At 38.1% G+C, this 21439-nt stretch overlaps 2 protein-coding genes across 3 annotated transcripts in view; both read left to right on the top strand.

Moving 5' to 3' along the window:
- LOC107744072 (rab GTPase-activating protein 1-like) overlaps positions 1 to 21439 on the top strand; it is a 105200-nt gene that overhangs the window by 51999 nt on the left and 31762 nt on the right. The window lies entirely within an intron of this gene.
- Positions 5276 to 7158, top strand: LOC107744074 (probable G-protein coupled receptor 21). Its single transcript, XM_016557548.1, has one exon. It carries the CDS (start codon positions 6036 to 6038, stop codon positions 7062 to 7064), a length of 1029 nt encoding a protein of 342 aa, XP_016413034.1. The 5' UTR covers positions 5276 to 6035; the 3' UTR covers positions 7065 to 7158.

Genomic DNA, 21439 nt, shown 5'->3' with positions numbered 1-21439 from the left:
ACTCTGCAGTCAGTCCCCATTCACATGGCTCTAGTTCTGTTTTTGTTAATCGAATATTAAATTGTCTGCCATTTGACATGGTAACAAGCATCAGATTTTGGATCCTTGGTTCACTCTGCACCCATCTGCACACCCGAGCATGTTTGTCGGGCTGCATTTCTTTGGCTCATACTATTACCAGATGTTCCAGTGTCCATAAACACAGACGCAGAGGTCAGACATACACGCAGATTTTTCTAGACACTCCTCATACACCACCCCATGCGGTGAATAAAAACAAACGGTTAACACAAAGCCTGGCCTGTTAGTCTGCGGCAGCCTGCACCTCTTCTCACTTCAAGTCCCAGCATTCTAAACACACCACAATAAATATCCATCTCCGCACCAGGCGTGACTTAACAAAATAGGGAACAGATAGTCTCGAGCTTCATTGTGTTCAATAGAAGACCTTTTAATATGGCACATAGTAGCATACTTGTCTGTACCAAAATAGCTTCGCTGCTCTGTGGGGTTAATGTCACGCTGAATGGTTTAGACCCAGGGGATTGTGCAGGGTTTATGGAGGAAGGCTGTGGGTGGTCTATACAGCAGGATTCTGGCTGGTCTCTGCTGCAGCAGCGATGTCCAGGTTTGTGAGGCTGAGAGTTTGGCTGACTACTGATGTAAAGCTGCTGTCTCACTACATGAAGGGATGAGTATGTGCTGTTTGTGTTTGCTGTGTTTTCACAGAGCAGCTGAGTCAGGCTGGACTTGGCTAACACCTTCCCATCACTATAGGGACAGCCTTTCTCTTATCTTCTCCTATAGACTTAGTCAGAAAAGATAGTTTCATTTGACATGTAGACTGTGATAGATTGAAGTTCTGTTCACTCTTGTCAGTATGAAAGTATTCACAATGCATTTTACCTCTGCAGTGATGGATTGTGATTAGGGATGTTCATTTTAACCGGTTAACCATTAACCGACCGTGAAGAATTTTGACCAACTAATACAATCAGTTAAACGGTTTAAAAAGTCATTTATTTATTTATTTATTAGTAATTTATCAAAATATTTAAAAAGGTTTGCTGCATGGTTGAAATAAGCTACGCGTATAAAAAAAAATAATTTTTTAGAGTAAAAAAAACAACAACGTCTAAGTCGCATTTTATTATTTCATTCAGAAATAGGCCTAATGCCGACACAAAATGTTTACAAACATTATAATAAACACTGTAAACATTGTTTTAGTTCCCCTCACTCCACAACAAAGCCTTTCAATTAACAGTATTTAGAAAAGAACAGGAATTAAAAATATAAGACGCTATAGCTAAACGACAAGCCAAAAAGACGTCATTTAGGCTAAAACTAAACTGAAACCAACGTTGCGTCTCTCATTCCACACAAAATCAAATATTTCCGTATTCGCGATGTATTTGAATGCCAAAATATTATTTATTATGTAGCCTACTTCATTCGCATTCCAACATCCACGTAAAACAAAATGGTTTGCATAACATCATTCACGGCGGTACGGTGATAACACTTAACGGCACAGATTTTACTACATATTTAAACTGAGCAGTGTGGTTTTTTTCCATATGTTTGACTTATTGTATTTTATAATGATAATGAGCAGGCTGCATTTTCAAGGTAGCAATGCTTAACTGTGTGCGCGCATGCGGCACCGCCGCAATCATTTGAATTTTTTCCTTCTAACAGTGGAAGCAACTACTCCTAAATCTTTGTGCTTTTGTATAATAAGCCTAAAGAAAAATAGGATGCCGCTTTCTGCCATCTGGTTTCCTTTCGCGCAGTACAAAAATGAACTGAAACTCTGAATACTAGGCTATTTGTTGCACAGTTTTTCTTTCGTTTTCTTAATTTATTATTTAAAGGGGTCATATGATGTTACTAAAAAGAACATTATTTTGTGTATTTGGTGTAATGAAATGTGTTTATGCGGTTTAAAGGGGTCCTATTATGCTTTTTCACTTTTTTAATTTTAGTCAGTGTGTAGTGTGTATGTTTGGGCATAAAAAAGATCTAGAAAGTTACAAATCTCATAGTCCACTCCAAAGGGAGATATTTCGTTCCCTTTTCAAGAACTACAACGAACGGCTCGTTTGGACTACAGCGTTTGTTTTCCGGGCTTTGTGATATCACAAAGCGGCTCATTAGAAGATCATTAAAAATAATTCCCGCCTACAGAAATTCGAATGGTTGGGGGGTGGGGAGGGGCGAGGTTGTGGTTAGAACGCTTGGTTGAGTGAGTGCATCAGACGAGACGACGAAGAAGAAGTGCTGCTGCAGAGTTTGTGCATCAGAGAAAACGAAGAAGAGCTGCTGTGCTGTAGCGTCAAATTTTCGGCATGTCTAGAACAATTCTTACAAGTACAACACGACGTAGCTGGGCGCCGCGGACAGACGCCGAACGGCGCCGCCGGTGTGCCTACACTCATAGAAAATAAAGTATTTGAATTTTAAAGACGTGACGCGACGCTATGCTTCTCGTCCGGTGTGCGACTCTTCCACAACATGAGGGAGTACAGTGCCGGATTCGCCCAAAAGTTTTTGTTGAAAGACGGAGTAAGGGGCGTGGCAGTAATGAAACACTGTTTAAGCTGTTCTCCAATCACAACGCACTGGGACAGCTAACCAATCACAACACATTTTGTTTTTCGGAAGGCGGACCTTCATCAAAGCTAATCAAACTAATCAAGCCGTTTGTGCCAGGATGTTTTTCGAACCACCAAGCATGAGAGCATGTTCTAGTACAAAATCAAGACTTTGTAAAAGAGCATAATAGGACCCCTTTAAACTTATTAGGTAAAACATGGCGGCGGCGGCAACAATACTACAGCGAGAATAAAAGTTACGTCTTCTTTCTTTGCGTGAACATTTGGGCGGCGTTATGCAAATCTTCCCACATCATGATGTAGACATGTGGGGGCGTGTTAGAACGAGCCGTTTTAGGTAGGCGTGGTTGACTCTCAACTTTTATAAAGAATATCTCTTTGGATTTGAGACTTTAGTCTTTGCAACTTTACAGATCTTCTTTATGCACCAAGAGCTTGCAACACTTCAAAGAGAAAGGAAAAATTTAAATCGCATCATATGACCCCTTTAAGAAAAATATATTTCTCGTATAGGCCTATTTATCGTTATATATATATATACAACAAATGTTAGTATTTTTTAATGGGTCACAGACACGTATCCTTTCTAATTTAATTAAATTCGAATTTAAAATAATCTTGTCGGTTAACGGTTAATAATCGGTTAACGAGCGTCGGTTGTCGGTTAGGAAAAATAACCGAAATGAACATCCCTAATTGTGATTGATTGTGTAAGTGAAGATGCATATTGAACTAGAAATAAATGTAGGATGGAATTTTATCTGTTGTGATAATTGGTTAAAAATAAGAGGGATTGCAATGTCTGCCATTGATGAGAGTTGGTGTGGAGGCAGAGGAAGTGGAAGATTATGAGAAAAAAAAAGTTTTATTTGTAAAAAATATATTAAAAAATTGTTTTATTTGTATTTATTTATTTATTAATTTAATTTGAAATTTCATGCACCAATCAAATTGTGGATTATATGGTCCTCGGTCATACTGCAGACCTGTGTTTTGGAGTTGACGGTCTGCAGATAATGAGTGCTTCAGTGGTTTACCAGAATGATTGACACGCAGGTACGCAATGGTGTCATTGAAGAAACTGTATTTCCATCCTTCACAGCCTCATTTTTGTCAAATTAAATATGCCGTTTACTCTTAAGTTCTGTGTTTCTTTATCTTTGTCGCCTCATTCGATCTCATGCATTCAGCCCTTCCATTCCTCTTTATTTCTTCCTTTCCTCCTCATTGTCCTCCTCCTAATGGATGAGCCCAGTGTCGTCCGCTCCCCACCTTTCAAGTTGGGCCTATTTTTAGCCCCTCGTGCGCCTGACTGAGGGGATGCTTGAAAGTGGGGACTGTGTGAATGTTTGCAGATTCTGGCAGTGAAAGAATGAAAGGAGACTAAAGGGGTGCTATAGTTTTAATATTACCGTGGTGACAGGGAACAGGGACTAATAAAGGTGATATAAATGGAAAAAGGGTTAATTTGTGTTAGGGAAAGACGAGTTTAGTAAATCTGTATTGTCAACATTTACTACAACCAGACTGGCACAAATCATACCACAATATCCTTAGTAATTCAGTTGGCTACATGCACGGATTCTAACTACATATGCCAATCTCAGATGTCACCTTTGAACCTAATTGATCTGATAACATGTTGATACATGAAACAAATGCACGAAAAATGAGTGCATCTGATTTAATGCTTCTTAATGTGTATAGAAGGACCTTTGTTGGTAAAAATTGGTGTGTTACTTAAAGGGATAGTTCACCCAAAAATGAAATCTCTGTCATTAATTACTCACCCTCATGTCGTTCCAAACCCTTAAGACCTTCATTCATCTTCAGAACACATATTAGGATATTTTTGTTGAAATCTGAGAGCTTTCTGATGCTGCATATACAGCAACGCAACTACCACGTTCAAGGCCCAGAAAGGTAATAAGGACATTGTTAAAATAGTCTATGTGACATCAGTGGTTCACCCATAATATTATGAAGCTACGAGAATAATTTTTATTCAACAATTTCTTCTCTTCCATATCAGTCTCCGATGCCTTGAACGTGGTAGTTGCATTGCTGTCTATGTAGGGTCAGAAAGCTCTCAGATTTCATCAAAACTATCTTAATTTGTGTTCTGAAGATGAACGAAGGTCTTAATCCCTTTAACGTAGGAGCCACAATACTGCATAAAGCAGGGGTAGAATTTGAATTATGATGTCATGAAAAGTTTTAGTTTATCTAATAAGAAATGTATGTACTTGGTTTATTTCTGGGACCTTGGAAATGGCTACACTCTGGCCTCCTGTTGTTTTTTGCATGTGTCCGTATATGAGGGGGAAAATAGAGTGAGTACGTTGGAGGGATGTTGCATTGGAATTGTGATTGGAATAGAATGAAAAGAAAGGATAAAGCACATGATATGAGTTTTATATTCGAATGACAGTGTTAAGGGGTCTGTAAAAATCTGAAGGTAATGCCTTTTTCATATTTGTGAGAGACGAAAAGGTGGGTATGATCGGGGTGAAGGAGTGTATGGATTGACAAGGGAAGGGGATGCCTCATCTCTGCTCGTGCTTCGACATCTGCTCACTGGCTAGAGCCAAGGGTGGGAGGAGTTTGAGTGCTCCTGCTGCAGCAGAGTGAGGGAGGGAGAGAGGGAAGGAAGAAGCGAGGATGCATCAGTGCCACAGAGGAGAGAGAGAGACTGCTTTCTGCATCACACCACTCTATCCTTCATTTACATTCCAGACGCTGGCTTCTCTCTGGAGAGCCTCTTCTCCGTTTGAAATGCCAATCACCACTTGCTGTTCCTTCATCTTCGATCACACACACTTCCTCCACGTTGATGTGAGGGAGCTGAGTGCCCGGCACACGCTGAAGAGATTCCCCAGTCTTCGTTTGATGGACGACTGAAGTTGCTGCAAAGACATCAGATTCTGGATTACATCCTTTTTTGGGATTTGAAGGAATAAACAATTTGACTACGTCATTTTGAGGAATCTCCAGCGCTGCTTTGTTGTGCGTGATCCTCCGAACTAATAACTGTGTGAGAGCAACTGGGACTTTTATGATCAGAGTGGCAAGGACTCCGCTTCCTCCGCTTTCCGCTGCTGTGCTTCTCCCCGGAAAGGTGGGGGACTGATAAAAGAGGGGGGTGTTTATGCCCTCTACTGTTGGGGCTTGATCCAGAATTTAAGCTACCCTCCACAACAGCTTGTAGTAAGTGACTCTCCTCAGGATACTGTCGCTGCATGTGTGTGCTTTGGTGAAAGGATTGCTGTGGACTTGCGGCTCATGTTGCTGCTGATATGGAAGGCACCTGGGCACGGACACCTCCCCCATGTCAGCCGTACTGTGGGCAGCCTTTGCTGAGCTAGGCCCCCAAGGAACTAGCACCCTAATTGTGCGCCCAAACGCACCCTGAACAAGATGAACGCAACTGAGTTAAACCATAGCACAGAACCCTTCTGCCTGCTGGACATTGGCTACTCTCAGATCTTCAACACCTGCCTGCTGGAAGTAGCTGTTATTCTCTTCTTGACAGTGCTCATCATCTCCGGGAACCTGGTGGTTATCTTTGTTTTCCACTGTGCCCCGCTTCTCAGCCACCATACCACTAGCTCCTTTATACAGACTATGGCGTATGCAGACTTTCTGGTTGGGGTCAGCTGTCTTATTCCCTCTTTGTCCCTCCTGCACCATCTGGAGGGTGTGAACGAGAAACTCACCTGCATGGTCTTTAGCTACATGGTCTGCGTGTTGAAGAGCGTCTCCATGGCCTCTCTGGCATGCGTTAGTATTGACCGTTATGTTGCCATCACCCGACCTCTTTCCTACACTGCTCTGGTCACACCCTGCCGTCTTCGCACTTGCATTACCCTTATTTGGCTGTACTCGGCACTCATCTTTTTGCCGTCTTTCTTTGGTTGGGGCAAGCCGGGATACCACGGTGATGTATTTAAATGGTGCTCCTCCTGGGACACCCAGCCCCTTTTTACCGCGTTTATTGTTGCGGCCCTGTACGCACCAGCTGCTTTCACCGTTTGTTTCACCTACGCCCATATCTTTCGGATCTGTCGGCAGCACACTCGGCAGATCAGCGAGCGGAGAACTCGCTTCGGCCCACAGGATCCCGAGCCGGGTGAGCAAGCCTGCACGGACAAACGCTATGCCACCGTGCTCTTCCGTATCACCAGTGTGTTCTACTTGCTTTGGCTACCCTACATCATTTACTTTTTACTAGAGAGCGCAGGGATATACCACCATGCCATTGCCTCATTCCTGACCACATGGCTGGCAATTAGCAATAGTTTTTGCAACTGTCTCATCTACAGCCTCTCGAACAGCGCCTTCCGCAAAGGCCTCAAGCGCCTCTGCCTGCTTTGTCTGCAACGTAGCGACACCAAGAAGCCCCTAGGAGATCCACCAGCACCTCCACGCCCTGCTTGCCATGTGTAACGCCATCTTTTGGCAAGTGAGCTTGATTTTGATGGCAAGGGTCATGTCAAGTTAAAAGCAGATACTGAAGATTTGTCTCAGCATCTGTGCACTGTCCCAGTTCTAGCCAGGTGGGGCAAGTTGACAAAGGTCATGTGTATAGTTGCATAATTACCTGACAGCAAGAAATGGACCCTTGACCTTGGCCTTTAAAGATGAAGTGGACAGCTATGCGAGAGTGGGCTATTCTCATCGGTATTTGCGGATTTACAATTCTCAGCAGTTTTTGCTGCAAGTATAAATTAAGCAATGAGGAAAGAAGAAAAATCTCATTCTTGTGATTGTGAAGTCTTTAGATTGCATTAAATATTGTCTGTATGCAAAAATCATAGTTTTTATTAGTGACATTAAAGCAAAGACTGAGTTGAGCTGCCTGCTCAGCAAATGTCTTCTTGAAGGCAAACTCATGTCTTTCAGTGACTTTTGTGGCAAATTTGCTGGCCTTTGTGGACCGTTGACTTTTAGTTCTGATCATATGGCCGGAACAGTGAGAACAAGTAGTCTCTGTTTCTCCTGTTAACTGGCTTACATTTGTTCATATGTAGGGGAAAAAAGAAAGATCCCTGGTAGACTGATCTAAAACCTTAAATAATATAGATGTTAAAATTACTTCTGGACAAAGACTTTAAAGCATTTCCAAGGGCTTACCTGGTTTTGGACTCATGATCTTATTTATGTTTTTACTAGTAATATCTGAGTCTTGCCTCGGAATTTGTGAGGATAATCTGATCACTACCCTGCTCTCAGTGGAAGAATGTGTTTGCTAGTGTTTTTTGTCTTTGGATCCATGACAAGTCTTGACCTTCAGCAATCACAATTGGATTTTTTAAAAAGCCGTTTTCCCAAAGAGCAGAAGTCAACCCCAGCCCCCAAGCAATGCCACGATTACACGGACTTCCCATTTTCTGCTTATTTAAAGCCATGAAGGGACTACATAACCACGCCTCCAGTCAGAGGACACCATCCTTAAAAAAACGCAGTATTAAAACAGCAAACAAACGACTTATTCTGCCTGACTCATTTCTAAACCTTGATCACACTGGAAATAAACTTCTTAGCTGGAACCCACCCATAGCATCAATTCTTATAGGCTAACCGTCCTGCAAGTCATTTTGAAAAAAAAAATCTATTTGACTACTTGGTGTATTGCTGGAGTATCTGCTGGACAGAATGACTCTTGGACTTGCCCTCTGCCCTGAAGTGTCAGTCGTGTGCAACTCTCTTGCCATGCTTGGTTCGCTTCCACTGGTTACAATGTGTTTTAGTGGTAGGAATGAAAGGTTAAGGGGAATGGGGAACATCTGTCCAAATGCATTGTCCAAACGCACAATCACACTTAAAATATTGTATAATGCAGTTAAGCACAACACAGTAACACGTGACCATAACAGATGTTAGTTGCTTAATTCCGTCACAGGATCCTTAAGATGAACAAGGCCGCAGTGGTAAAGGTTGCTGATGTGGGCAAGAACCAAAAAGATTGTTGTATTCAAATTAGGACACTTAATGGATAAAATGGACGTCAGAAGAAAAGCTGCTGAAACTGATATATCAGAATGCAGAGGTCAAAGTTTTAAGGCAGATGTTCTGAAGAGTACTGCATGTGCTCACACACAAAAAAAGCAGAACAACAATGAACTGCATCTTACTGCGCTGTACTATTTATCTTTATGACATAGATACATGTACATAATTCATATGTGGAGGTGCCAAGAAAATTGAGGGCATTGAAAATCATGCCCTTTGTCTTTTTTTCATGCTGTGATCATAAATTCGCTCATTTGGATGGTACTGTTAAAAAATGATTTCTTATGCAGATAGCTTTGTCTGACCAAAGTATCAATATTTATTGGTGTCCTCTGATGGAATTGTTATTTTAATTTTTTTTATATGTATAGAGGAACCACAAAATGTATTAATCAATTGTTGTCGAATGGATTGATTGTTTGTAGTAAGATGCTATTATAAAAACAGTCTGTATTCCTCTTTGTATTTAATCTAATAGTATGTATCACCTTTACCTTCTCTTAAATTGTTTTAAGAGAATGTTTTTCATTGGAGAGGGTTATGTATTGTGGCATATTCCCAAATACTTTTTTTGTATGACACCATGGAAAAATGCTCTCATTTTATCACCAAAACAAGTTTTATGACTGTCAGAAATGGATCTTGTTTATATGCCGCGTCACTTCAGTTAAAGACTGAAGACTTGCTTTCATAATTGTAATACTGTGATGCAAAGAAGTGTCTTATGACTATGTGTCTTTAAGTGTTTGGTCAAGATTTTGATAGGAGACACATAAAGTATGAACTGCCATGTCATGGCAGGGCGCTGTGCAATACTTCCGCTCACTAAATAGAGATGGAGAGTGATAGAAACATATCACACACAATAGAAAAAGGGCTTTTATTTTTTCCAAGTGTCCCAGCTTGTTTGTTCAAATGTAGATCTTGATCTTGCGGACCTCTGGCAAAGTGCTGTTTTTGAACCAGAGCTGAAAGAATTTGTTAGCCATTTACCCATTCATCGCTTTATTGATCGCACATGATCGTGTGTGTGTGCATGCACACGTACATGGATGTGTATGTGCGTTAAACGGAACAAAGACGCATGTCTAAGAACTTGTTTTTAGCATTCGTCTTGATTGCTTTTTGGACTTTTTAATGCCCCTGGAGCTCTGGACTCACCCAAGACTGCTTCCTCCCTCTCGTCCTGAGAAACCTTTCCCGTATTCGTTTAAAGGAATCAGATTAAATTAAACGGCCAAGATTTGATGGTCATGCTTGAGAAACTGCCTCAGTTGTGTATTAACTATTCGGATCGGTTGAATTTAGTGAAACCATCCATTTGTTGCTCTGATTCTGATGTCTTTTTCCATTGGTCGCCAGTTAATTCTTTCTATAAAAATGAAATTGAAGTTGGGTTTTCTGCTTAAATTGCTGTGAAAATCCAAATCTTGAGGCATGCGTATCTGTATTTTCAGATAATGTAGATATTGGTTATTTCTGCTGTCTGAAGGATATTGTAAGTAAGATTGTATGTTGGTTTTATGTACTACAAATGGAATTGTATGTTTTGAAATGAGAATGAGGCTCTAATGTTGCCTACACGGGTGTCAACATTGCATGTTTTGCTTCATAGATGATGGTATTTCTGTCATGGGTAAACGCTGGAGGAAACATTTTAACTTTTGGGACATTTTGATGCCAGAGAGCTTTTGTTTGTTTTTGTTCTCCTTATGATGCCAAAGCATTCTTTTTTTCTTTCCTGTGGGAAAACTGCTCTGTTCTTGAAATCAAAGTCAAGGGCTAGCGCTCTCAAGGGAGCAAATCTCCCAAGATGACTTGCTCTCCGCTGTGCCATATTAGGACGCAGGACCCAGTTGGCCCCTGCCATCGCAAAAAAAGGAGGGCTGAGCTGGAACAGTGTGTTTTCTCCCTGAGGAACACACCCCTCCATGCATAAAAACACACACACTCCTCCCCGTAACGTTGTGTTGATTGTGCTAGGCGTCTTTATTGAGTTTAAACATGCATGTTTTAAAAGTCTGTTAAATTGCTGAGCCAGGCTCCTTAATGAATTGCTCATGATCTTGCCCTCCTGTAAGTGGGTCCGGTTTTTATTTGATTAACTGGAGAGAATTGTTTTTCACCTTTCACTTTAATGCATTCCAAATTGTATTTCAGTTCTTATCGCAAGAGAATATGAAAGCACTGCAAAGTCTTTGGGATTAACAATGTTTTGGACTGAAGTTGCTTGGCTGAAAGAAAACTTGATCTGCTTCTCCATATTTTCTTCAGCATATCAACAAGTTGTCTGGTGTGTAGGGCTGTAGCTGAGGTACTAATGTGGTGTACCGCAAATTTTGTAATGATGTCATGTTTTAGAAAATAATTGTCAATAATATATTTATATTCTGGTATATCTGCACTGAGGAAATAAATGTGATCTTATCCTATCATGTTTGCATGCTTGTTATTGTGCGTGTTTGTGTGTGTGTGTGTGTGTGTATGGTGACTATTCATGTTTTTTTAATGTAGATGTATGTGCTAATTTGCGTTTCTGACAGTACATTATTAATCATCTTTGGTTGGTAATTACTTGCATTAGCACTTGTTCATCTCATTGGAAAATGAACGTCAAAAGTACACGTCACTGTAAAAATGGAAAAACATCATACATTTGTTGGTCAAGTACATGTGTTTTTAAGTTTTCTGTGACGTATTGAAAGTCAGAATTGTCTTTGTTTTCATAAGTACTGTAAGTTTCTCATGACCTTATTTGATGTTGCATAATTTTTCTGTTGTAGATCTCACCAAATTTAACATTTACGTTTTTACATGTCTAGACAAGGTTTTGTCAAGCTAGAAGACCGTCCAAGTCTAACCATTGCATTACTTATTATTAGCATTTTTGTTTATTGAAGAGAGATCATGTAGATCATAGAGCATCTCTGATCATTTAGTGCATTTAAATGAATATGATTAGTTATCATTCTGTTCATTTAGTGAAAAAACATTTTTAGTGTTTTACTTCTTGCATTAAACATTTTGAGTCTACTTGGCTATAACAGATTGAAATGATTAACCGGGCTACTCAGATTAAAAATGTACGTTTTACATGTCTAGACAAGGTTTTGTCAAGCTAGAAGACTGTCCAAGTCTAACCATTGCAGAAGCATCAATTTGAATGGGTTTAAAACAAAAAAAATCTAAAAGAAAACAACTCATTAAGAGCCTTTTACTATGCAATAGTATTAATTTTGAACATTTCCTAGCCAGAAGCAATGCAACAAGGTTCCAGCGACAAGCAATTTGTCTGTCCAACCTGCTACGTGATGCAACATACATAGTTAATGTTTAATATTTGATTATGTGGAGCTGAATTTCGAAACCGTTAGATTTCACAGTAGGGCCCTATGATTTACGTGATGCAGAAAACGCAGATGATCGTGAAATCCAGTCATAAAAATGGAATTTGCTGTATAACGCGGAATGTCGCGGAATTTGCCAAATTTGCCAAATTTTGGATGGATAAATCAAAAGTAGGTCAGAACGCTTAAATCAAAATGGGATATGGACTGTGTCTGTTTTAAGCTGCAAAAATTCCAATAGAAATATATTTATAAAATATATTTGAGAACAGAGTATTAATAATAAACATGGTCTAAACATTCTTAGACTCGTAGCATTCATCATGCACTCATATTACTTTTATATGGTATTGTTTTATATTATATAGAGAGCATGAAAACATCATCGCGTCATCAGAAATTTAGATACAATGAAGTGCTTGTCATATTCAAAATGTTTCACTCGATTTCTAAAAATGTAATCAGGAATTATAGTTTGGGAAAAACCCAACTAGTAAATGTGTTCAAGTTTATGCCACAATAACACGTAAACTAATGCAAAAAATAAACATTACTTACTCATTAGAATGATCTCCTCGGCTGGGTCAGGTTGCGCGTCGCATCTTGTTCCTTTTCTGAGGTAAATCCTGGGTTATTCCTCTCAGCGCGTCTTTTTCCAGAAACGAACAGTAGCCGAGATGAACTAGATGAATCCTCACCCTTTGTGCACGGAGCTGATGTGGGCGTTTACATGCCGCGCTTCTCACGTGGACGATTGTTATAACAAAAGCGAAAGTAGCTCGTGGGCATGGTCACATTAAAAATAATTAGATCAGATAGAGAAACTGGACATCGCGTTGGTTTCATACGGATTACTTTATCGCAGAATATTTGTTTTCAACATGACTTACTTCATTTAAAAGTAGACACTTCAAGCTTTCTATAGATATATTTCTCATGTCTGTGTGTCATGTATTCGCTGAGTTTCAGTTCATTTTAGTGACGCGTTTCTAAAAGCAGTTCGCGAAGACAGAACGCGCACCATGTTTATTTTCTTTATTTTGCAAAAGTACAAAGTTTTGTTGTTATTGTGAGTGTACACAAATAAAAGTAGACACTTAACAGTTTCGAATGATGTATAACACTTATTTGTGTGACAAAAATCGAAGTGTCTTTCACACTGATCTTTAAAAAAGTAAGCTGGTCGCGCCGGCGCGACCGTCGACCCCAGGGAGTTAAATATGAATCCTGCATGTTCTGCGTGTTTCTTTGTGAATGAATGGAGCAGACACGTGGTTTCATTTGCTACACTCGTACTGAAGCATGCGTGACGCTCACGGTGTTTTCAGCCTCTGCTGCCTCAATATACGAGTACATGAACACATGAACATGATCTCTAGAACTGCTCTGAGAGTCACTTCATGAGCATTTGACTGTTTCATTTGAGAAAAAAATATTGTCATATCATATACAAACAGAAACTTAAAGGTCTTCACAGCAACTCGTCAAAATAAAGGTTCGGTTTAACTTGAAGAAACTGTGACAGAAATATATTACTTAATGTAATGATAGTACTACTACTAATAATAAAATTATTGTTAAAACATTTTTAAGGAATATTTACAAAAAATTATTTAGAAAAATGTAAACGCACAACACAGTATTTCTGAATTTTTTATATAATCAGTTAATTAGAGATGCTTTTGATTATGAAAATCGAATGCAATAACTAAAATTGAATCCAGAAAATTAATGGAAAACACAGAATTTGGTAAAAATGAAATGAAATGGGAAAGAAAGTATTTCATAGGGCCTTAAAAATGATTTTTGATAAACTTTTTTTAAATTTAACCATTAAAACAGAGTCTTGAACAATTAAAATGTAAAAAATGGAATTTGGAAAAAAATTAAATGGAATTTGAGAAAAAAATAAAAAATTTCATAGCGCTCTATTACAATAGATGGGACAACCAAACAAAACACCACCAAAATAGAAACCAAGCAGGGCTGTGTTATATCAACAATATATTAGCAATGGTTTTCTGGCAGTCATATTTTTTTTTTCATGAAGTCATGGATAATTCATGATTTTAATATACTTATTATTAGCATTTTTGTTTCTTGAAGAAAGATCATGTAGATCATAGAGCATTTCTGATCATTTAGTGCATTTAAATGAATATGATTAATTATCATTCTGTTCATTTAGTGAAAAAACATTTTTAGTGTTGTACTTCTTGCATTAAACATTTTGAGTCTACTTGGCTATAACAGATTGAAATGATTAACCGGGCTACTCAGATTAAAAACACCCTTTTTTCAGCCATTTCAAAGCAAAAAAGGCAAAGAAAATGCTCAGTGTAACACTGTGTCCTAACTTAGTTTCCACAACGATTGTTTACATAATATAGTGTGCAATTGAGTCTCATTAAAGCTTTCTTCAGTCACTAATGTATTGTAACAGACCCTGGAGAGCGCTGGTTCTCCCTGACATGTGTCCAGTGGGTGATATGTTGAAGGGAAGAGGATGTGGACCTCTTAAGTGAGGGAGTGATTGGACTACAGTGAACCCACCAACTCACCCACCCTCAGTTTCTAGCTCTCTTTCATCAAGCTCACTATACTTCTTATAATCAGCCTCCCCAAGAAAAACAAAATGCCATTTTCGGCTATTGTTGCCTATCAGAAAAAACGACCGTAAACAATGGTCAGGAAAAAAACGTACAGTGCTTCCTGCGGAAGCAGCCTTCCCCCAGCACACACACAATCTCACCATCACAGTCCAAACACAGCGCAAGTTATGCTTTGTGCTCCGCGCTCACGCAAGAGGTTCACACAGATCTACTTTTAAACAGTCTTACATCATCCATGATTTTCTTAACACTTCTCCAAGTCTAGGATGACTTTCCCTAATATTTGCAGAACATAAATATGTCTCCTTATCTGAGACATCAGGTACTGTGTCTTCCCAACAACCCCTGAACCTGTTCAGACTTCCTCCTCCTGGAGTTTCAGGACGGAGGGTGAGAAGGAGAGTTTCGGAAAACCTTCGGAAAGAAAAAAACATGGCATTTTCTTTGGCTTAGTCCATTAATTCTTTGTTTATTATTCATCTTTTCCTGTCATTCTTTGCATTCTTGCATTTCTTTAATTCCTCTTGTTCGTTTTCATGGAAATGCTTGAGAGGAAGAAATTTGTGCCTCTTAAACTAAAGACCTGATACTTGGTTCCTGCTCATTTCCTCATGCATCACCTTTTCAAGACCACTTTTGGGTCAATGACATAATGCTGCTTTATTTATTTTTTTGGTCCTTTACTTACACTGTAAAAAAAATTAATCTGAAAAGGTACTTGCAGCCTATTACACGAGACATTATCCATTCATTTTGCGGACATATCCGTTAACACTAAAACACAATGCAATGCAGTGTAAAATTCAAAATGCTGATGAAATAAATACGGAAATATTCCTTTAAATTATATAGTACATTGTGCCCTGTTTTTACAGATTTTCTTAGTGTATTTATTTAAAATTCAGTTCATAAATACAGCGATTGAAATGCACCGCTTGTATGTTTGGTATGTATTATTTTTAATTTCTAATTTAAAATGCGTTTTGATAATATTTAGAGTTTGGAGAACTGTCTTGATGCAAAATAAAGAGATAAATGTATTAATTAAAAAAAGAAAAAAAGCTAATTAAAAGGATGAAATACTGTGAAAAAATAAGCAGTGAAACAGTGCTGTTAAATATTATAAATATTTGAAAAACTACTGTCTACTGTCTGTAGTCTATTATAACTGACTATTATATTGTATTATATGGTACAACTGACTATTATATTGTCTATTATATTGACTACTGTAACCCAAAAAAGGATATTAACTGATATTTATAAACTAAAAATTCATGACACTTGTTAAAAAAAACAAAAACATTTGAAATATATACCTTGATGTGTACATATATTTAAGGTGCAGGGAAAATGTTACTTTTCTTTTAATGCTTAAACCACATGACATTTTCAAAATCATCATGTTTATTTTATTTTTTTTATTTTTTCTCATTTTTAAACACGTTATCAAAACCATTTGACCATTTCTTTGCATTTTAAACTGGATATTTTTTAAAGCTTTTTTTTAAAGACATTAACTTAGACCTGCTTTCCTTCCCAGTGGTTGGTTTCTCTAATCTAAGGCTAAACATTTTGTATCACCTTGTACCCTGAGCCCGATCTGATCTTCCTCAGAGACGTGCTTCAGGTCAGGTGCAGTCTTGTCAGACTGGTTCGATTATGCTCTCATCTCAGACTGACCTATTTTTAGCTGCTTCTAGTCCACTGGATTCAACATAGCCCTCTGCTAGTTTCTTCTCAGACCCTTTTCCATTGTCTTCTCATCTTGCTGGTGTGAGCGGTGGGTCAGTCTGCCTCATGTTCGGCCTGAGTTTGCGTAGCTGCTGAGCTGCTGGCTGCAGATGCATTATTTAGTGGCTCCTCTCTTCCACATAAACATAGCATCAATTATAGAAAGAGAGGGTAATTAATCTTTGAAAAGGGGTATGCTTAGTAAGGCAGGAATCCGCTGTTAGTGCAAATGTGTGGGATTGCTTTCGAGCACCCTGCACTCACGCACGCCGGTCTGTTTGGCGTTTCTTTGGAAAACAAATGTTCCCCGAAGGTTATTTCCTGGGCTTTAGTCTTGGTACTGTTGTTAGCAGGTGGCGATTGACTTGTATTATATGTGGGATGGTGTGAATTAGGTAGGTTGGAGGCCCATATCTACAACGCCTATGGTGACTTTTCTTTGAGCGTCAAAAGAGAGACTGGAGAATTGGTGACAGAAGGAATGGAATAAATGCGATGAAAGCAAAAGGCATATTCCTTTGCTTTCATCGCCTTGTTCCATTCCTTTTGTCACCATTTTTCAATGCGATGGAAGAAAGTTAGAGCGCGGCGACTGATATTAATCATGCTTTTTGGAGAAGATTGTAGTCTTGTGCTGGAAAGAGGATGAATAAAACATGGTGTCCTGAATTCAGACTGAACCCCGCCGTCCTGACATACATAACCCGAAGAGAGTTGGGAAAACCAGAGGAGACTCCCCCATCTCTACCAGGATACATGCTTTGTCTGGTGTGCGTCTAGTCAGATATTTAAACTAAGTGAAATATGTTTTTTGTTCACAGATTGACTTTAAATAACAGAGTTTTACAATAAATGTATTTATTATATTTTATTTATTAATGTAATAATGTATTTATTAAGTTCTGTCCCTTCTACACTACCATTCAAAAGTTTAGGGTCAGTCATTTAAAAAAAAAAAAAATTTAATTATTATTTTTCAGTAAGGACTCATTAAATTGATTAAAAGTGACAGCAAATACGTGTAATGTTACAACATTTTTCTATTTAAAATAAATGCTTTTCTTTTGAACATTCTATCCATCATAACATCTTGAAAAAAAGATGGTTTCCACCAGAACATTAAGCAGCAAAACTGTTTTCAGTGCTGAAAATAATTAGAAAATTTTTCTTGAAAAGCAAATCAGCATATTAGCATGATGAAGGATCATGTGACACTGAAGACTAGAGTGATGATGCTGGAAATTCAGCCTTGCCATCACCAGAATAAATCCAATTTGAAAATATATTTGAATAGAAAACAGTTGTTTGAAATGGTAATAATATTTCAGAATATTCCTGTTTTTATTGTATTTTTTTATGAAAAATACAGCCTTGGTGAACATAAGAGACTTCTTTAAAAAACATAAAAATCTTTCAGACCCCAGACTTTTGCACAGTAGTGTATTTCCCCATTAGAATTTTGTTTTTTTTTAAATACATAGTGACATCAATTATATTGATGCCATTAATTTTTGAATGCATTTATATGTTAATATAATGGTGTTCATGCATATAATGCAATTATGATTTATGTTTGATGTGTTGAGAAAAACAGAATTCTGAAAGACCAGGATTTTTCCCATGCTCAGGCAAGTGTATGTGTGTGTTAGATGTGCAGTAATGAGTCATTACTCTTCTTCTCTTGCATCTCTGATATTAGAGAGCACATTTAATAATCCCTGAAATTATGATAGATAGTTCAGAATGCTTCTCACTTAAGGGATAGCTCACCCAAATGTATTTATCCTCAAGTTGTTCCAAATCTCTCTGTTCCACTAATCATACTCACTATTCCAGAAATTCACGCAGTGCCTTTGCTGTACTCTGTGAGTTACTTTTTGAGTATGTAATAACTGACAGGCATGATGTAATATTTTGCATTATTGCAAAAGAAAGAGGCAGCAGTTTGCCCTCAAGCTTCCAAACAGATGTTTGTATAATCTGTTATTAAAGTATAATCTATTATTAGAGTGTTGTGACATACGCTGCAAAGCTGTAAGAACTCTCTAACATTTTTTGTGTATTTGGTACATTATAAGGATGGGCCACATCATCTGATTAGTAAGGTGGACTAGTTTATCTAGATTTTTGTTTATAGTTTTTTTTCTGTATTTATATGCTTTAAAGGGGATACACTTAACGGCAGCTGCAGCCTTGCGGCTCTATGTTCTTTAGTTTCTTTATTTTTTATTTTTCTATTATATGTAACGCTGCTTTGATACAGTTTCTATTTTAAAAAGGCGTTATCCAAATAAAATTAAGTTAAGATATGATTTTTAAATTGTGATTTTATTTGTTAACCAATATTTGAGTTTTTTATCTCAAGTTTTTAAAGTAGTATATGTAGAAGTATATTGTATTACAAATCAGCCTATATATTAATGTAGAAAATGTGTTTTCTTTTGGTAGTTTCTCTGCATCTTTTTCTTGTCTAATATACATTACAAAAAAATTTAAATAATCAAAAAATGCATTAAAATAATGAACCATTGATCAACAGAATCACCGATAGATAATTAACTCTGCCATTCTGAATGAGCAAAAATCAATCTTTAAAATCCAAAATTTGAGTTGTAAATTGAATTGACTCACTGTTAACCCAAATATCCACAACTCTGCTGAAGGGCTTTTTTAAAAAGACTGATTCATCTACTTGTTTAAGGATGGCTTGAGTTGGACTGACTGTTGCTATATAACCCGGCCAGAAATAAACACAGGGTATTGCATTGCGCTTTGTTTATGACTCTTAGTTTTGAGAGCAAAATTTAGCATCCAGAGAAATTGAATTCCGCATTTTTGTGCTATCACGAGCTGGCTTTGATGTACCGGGTGCAATAATGGATGTGAAAAATAAAGTGGCTGGTTTTGCACTGTGACAGAAATAGGAGCGGCTGTCCGTCAACAGTCTGCAGCTCCAGGCGCTCACACTTTGTTTATTAAGGGAGCGATCTAGTTTAATGTGATCTAGTTTTTTGTTTCTGTCTATCTAGAGAGTTGTTGTTCTGAAAACTTTACATGGTGAGGCCATTATACAGACTACAAAGGTTAGCAGATACTGATTTCTGACCAGTAGGTTTGAGGTGTTGTGCAGAGTTAGTTTTCAAAAACTCAAAAAGGTTTCTCCTGTGCAATTTATGTTGCTTGCAATAAACTGTTTTGTCAGCCAAACTTTGGTACATAACTACATAAATCTTAAAGGGACAGTTTACCCAAAAATGAAAATTCCGTCATCATTTACTCACCCTGAAGTTGTTCCAAACTTGTATGAATTTCTTTATTCTGTAGAACACAGAAGAAGATATTTTGAAGAATGTTGGTAGCCATTGACTCCCATAGTATTTCTTTTCTCCATAATATGGACGTCAAAAGTTTGGTTGCCAAACTATCCCTTTAATAGAATTAGAACATTTGCTTTCTTCAGTTACACGAAGCAACATCTTAAATAATTCAAATCCACAGGAACTTACAGTACAATCCCAAGTAGCCTGTTTAAATTAAATAGATTGAAATTGGATCGCAATGAACTCCAGTGGAGTGATAATGTAACATCTCCTCCAGAGTATGTGGCTCCCTGTCTGTCTTTTGCTTTCAGTATCATCCCCACGGCACCCCCCACAGGATTTGTCATGACATTTTACATGTTCTTTCAGTCTTGTGATGGAGCTCTTGTATCGATTGCGTCATGTGTTCTTTTCTGAGTGGCTTAATTGGCTGATTAAGTAAGCCAGTGAAAGATAACAGTCCTCAGTTTTTCTGTGGAGTCACGTCTACCAGCTTACAGTTTAGATGTTTGTTCCAAACGCTTGGACAAATTTGTGATTTTCATCCGTTTCTGAAAGACATGGGTAATCTGAAGTCCTGCTGAAAAGACTTTCTTCTGTGGGACACAAAAGAGAATTTTTATGCTGTTCTTTTCCATATAATGAAAACATGCAGTGACTAGAGTCTGTCAAGCTTCGAAAAAGACAAAAAGATCTCAGTACAGTATTGGTCCATCAAGAAAAACACTATTTGTTCAGCTGAACAATGCAAACTGAGGAAGCTCTAGTATCTTTGGTGTTTGCTAGATGGCCTCCACCATGTACATGGGACCAAACAGACTAATACCTCTGACACTCGAACATACACATAGGCTGAGCCTGTGGGGTATTCAACATACTCTGTGTGTCTGTGATGCCGAAGGACACAATCTTGAGCACACACATACATACATATCCACCCCAGGTTGTCCATTGCATTGTGGGGGTGAGAACACACTGTTCCAGTGAACTGATCTTGTTGGACTATTAGGCTTGCCGCGATAGACGGTGCTGACGGTGATACCGTTGTTAAGCCGCAACACCGGTTACGTCACTTGCCCACCGACCCCCACCGTCGTTTTGATTTTTTATAGTAATAAAATTTTTTGTTTAGTTCAGTAAAAGAAAAGACACTACAATTAAAAACTGAACGTGGCTGCTCAATGCATCACAGATCGGATTTCATTTCTCCAGTGAGGAGAGTGAGTCGAGCTGACTGACAAGAAGAGTGAGGTGAGGTGAGACAGACAAGACGATGGCGGATGATTTAGTTTCTAACCGAAATGCAAAAGCGCCTGTTTGGCAGTATTTTCGATTTTGAAAAGCCTGTTGACTTTTCTGTTTATCTAAGGTGATTTGGGAAGTTTTTTTAAACATTAGTTTCTTATTTAATTGGTTCCACGGTGTTTGCTGATTTTTACTTTATTTAAACTGTGTGTAATTTATTTATTTTATTTGACATCAAGGTGTATGCCGTGCCTCCTGGGGGAGGCACACCTCCAATATGCCTCCAAGCTTTCTTATTTGTTTTGCTAATAAATGTTCTACGTTTCTTATTTATTTGGTTATATATTATAGGCTACATGTTTACTTATTTCCAGTTTTGTATACCTATTTAAACTTTATGTAAGTTATTTGTTATTTTATATTAAGCATAGCCTGCCCTATAACATGGTGTATTTTATTCGTTTTGTTAATAAAAGTTCTATGTTTTATATATAGGCTAAAGTGAGTTTGACCTTGTATTTTGTTGTTGCATTCAAGCAATTGACGCCGAA

Source organism: Sinocyclocheilus rhinocerous, unplaced genomic scaffold (assembly GCF_001515625.1).
Source record: "Sinocyclocheilus rhinocerous isolate Xijiao unplaced genomic scaffold, SAMN03320098_v1.1 scaffold287, whole genome shotgun sequence".
In the NCBI taxonomy this organism is placed as follows: Eukaryota; Metazoa; Chordata; class Actinopteri; order Cypriniformes; family Cyprinidae; genus Sinocyclocheilus; species Sinocyclocheilus rhinocerous.
The sequence above is the reverse complement of the archived record's forward strand: the minus strand, read 5'-3'. Positions and strand labels throughout refer to the sequence as shown.

What these genes read in the sequence shown, in the direction of transcription:
- LOC107744074 (XM_016557548.1), top strand. Translation starts at nt 6,036, where the DNA reads ATGAACGCAACTGAGTTAAACCATAGCACAGAACCCTTCTGCCTGCTG.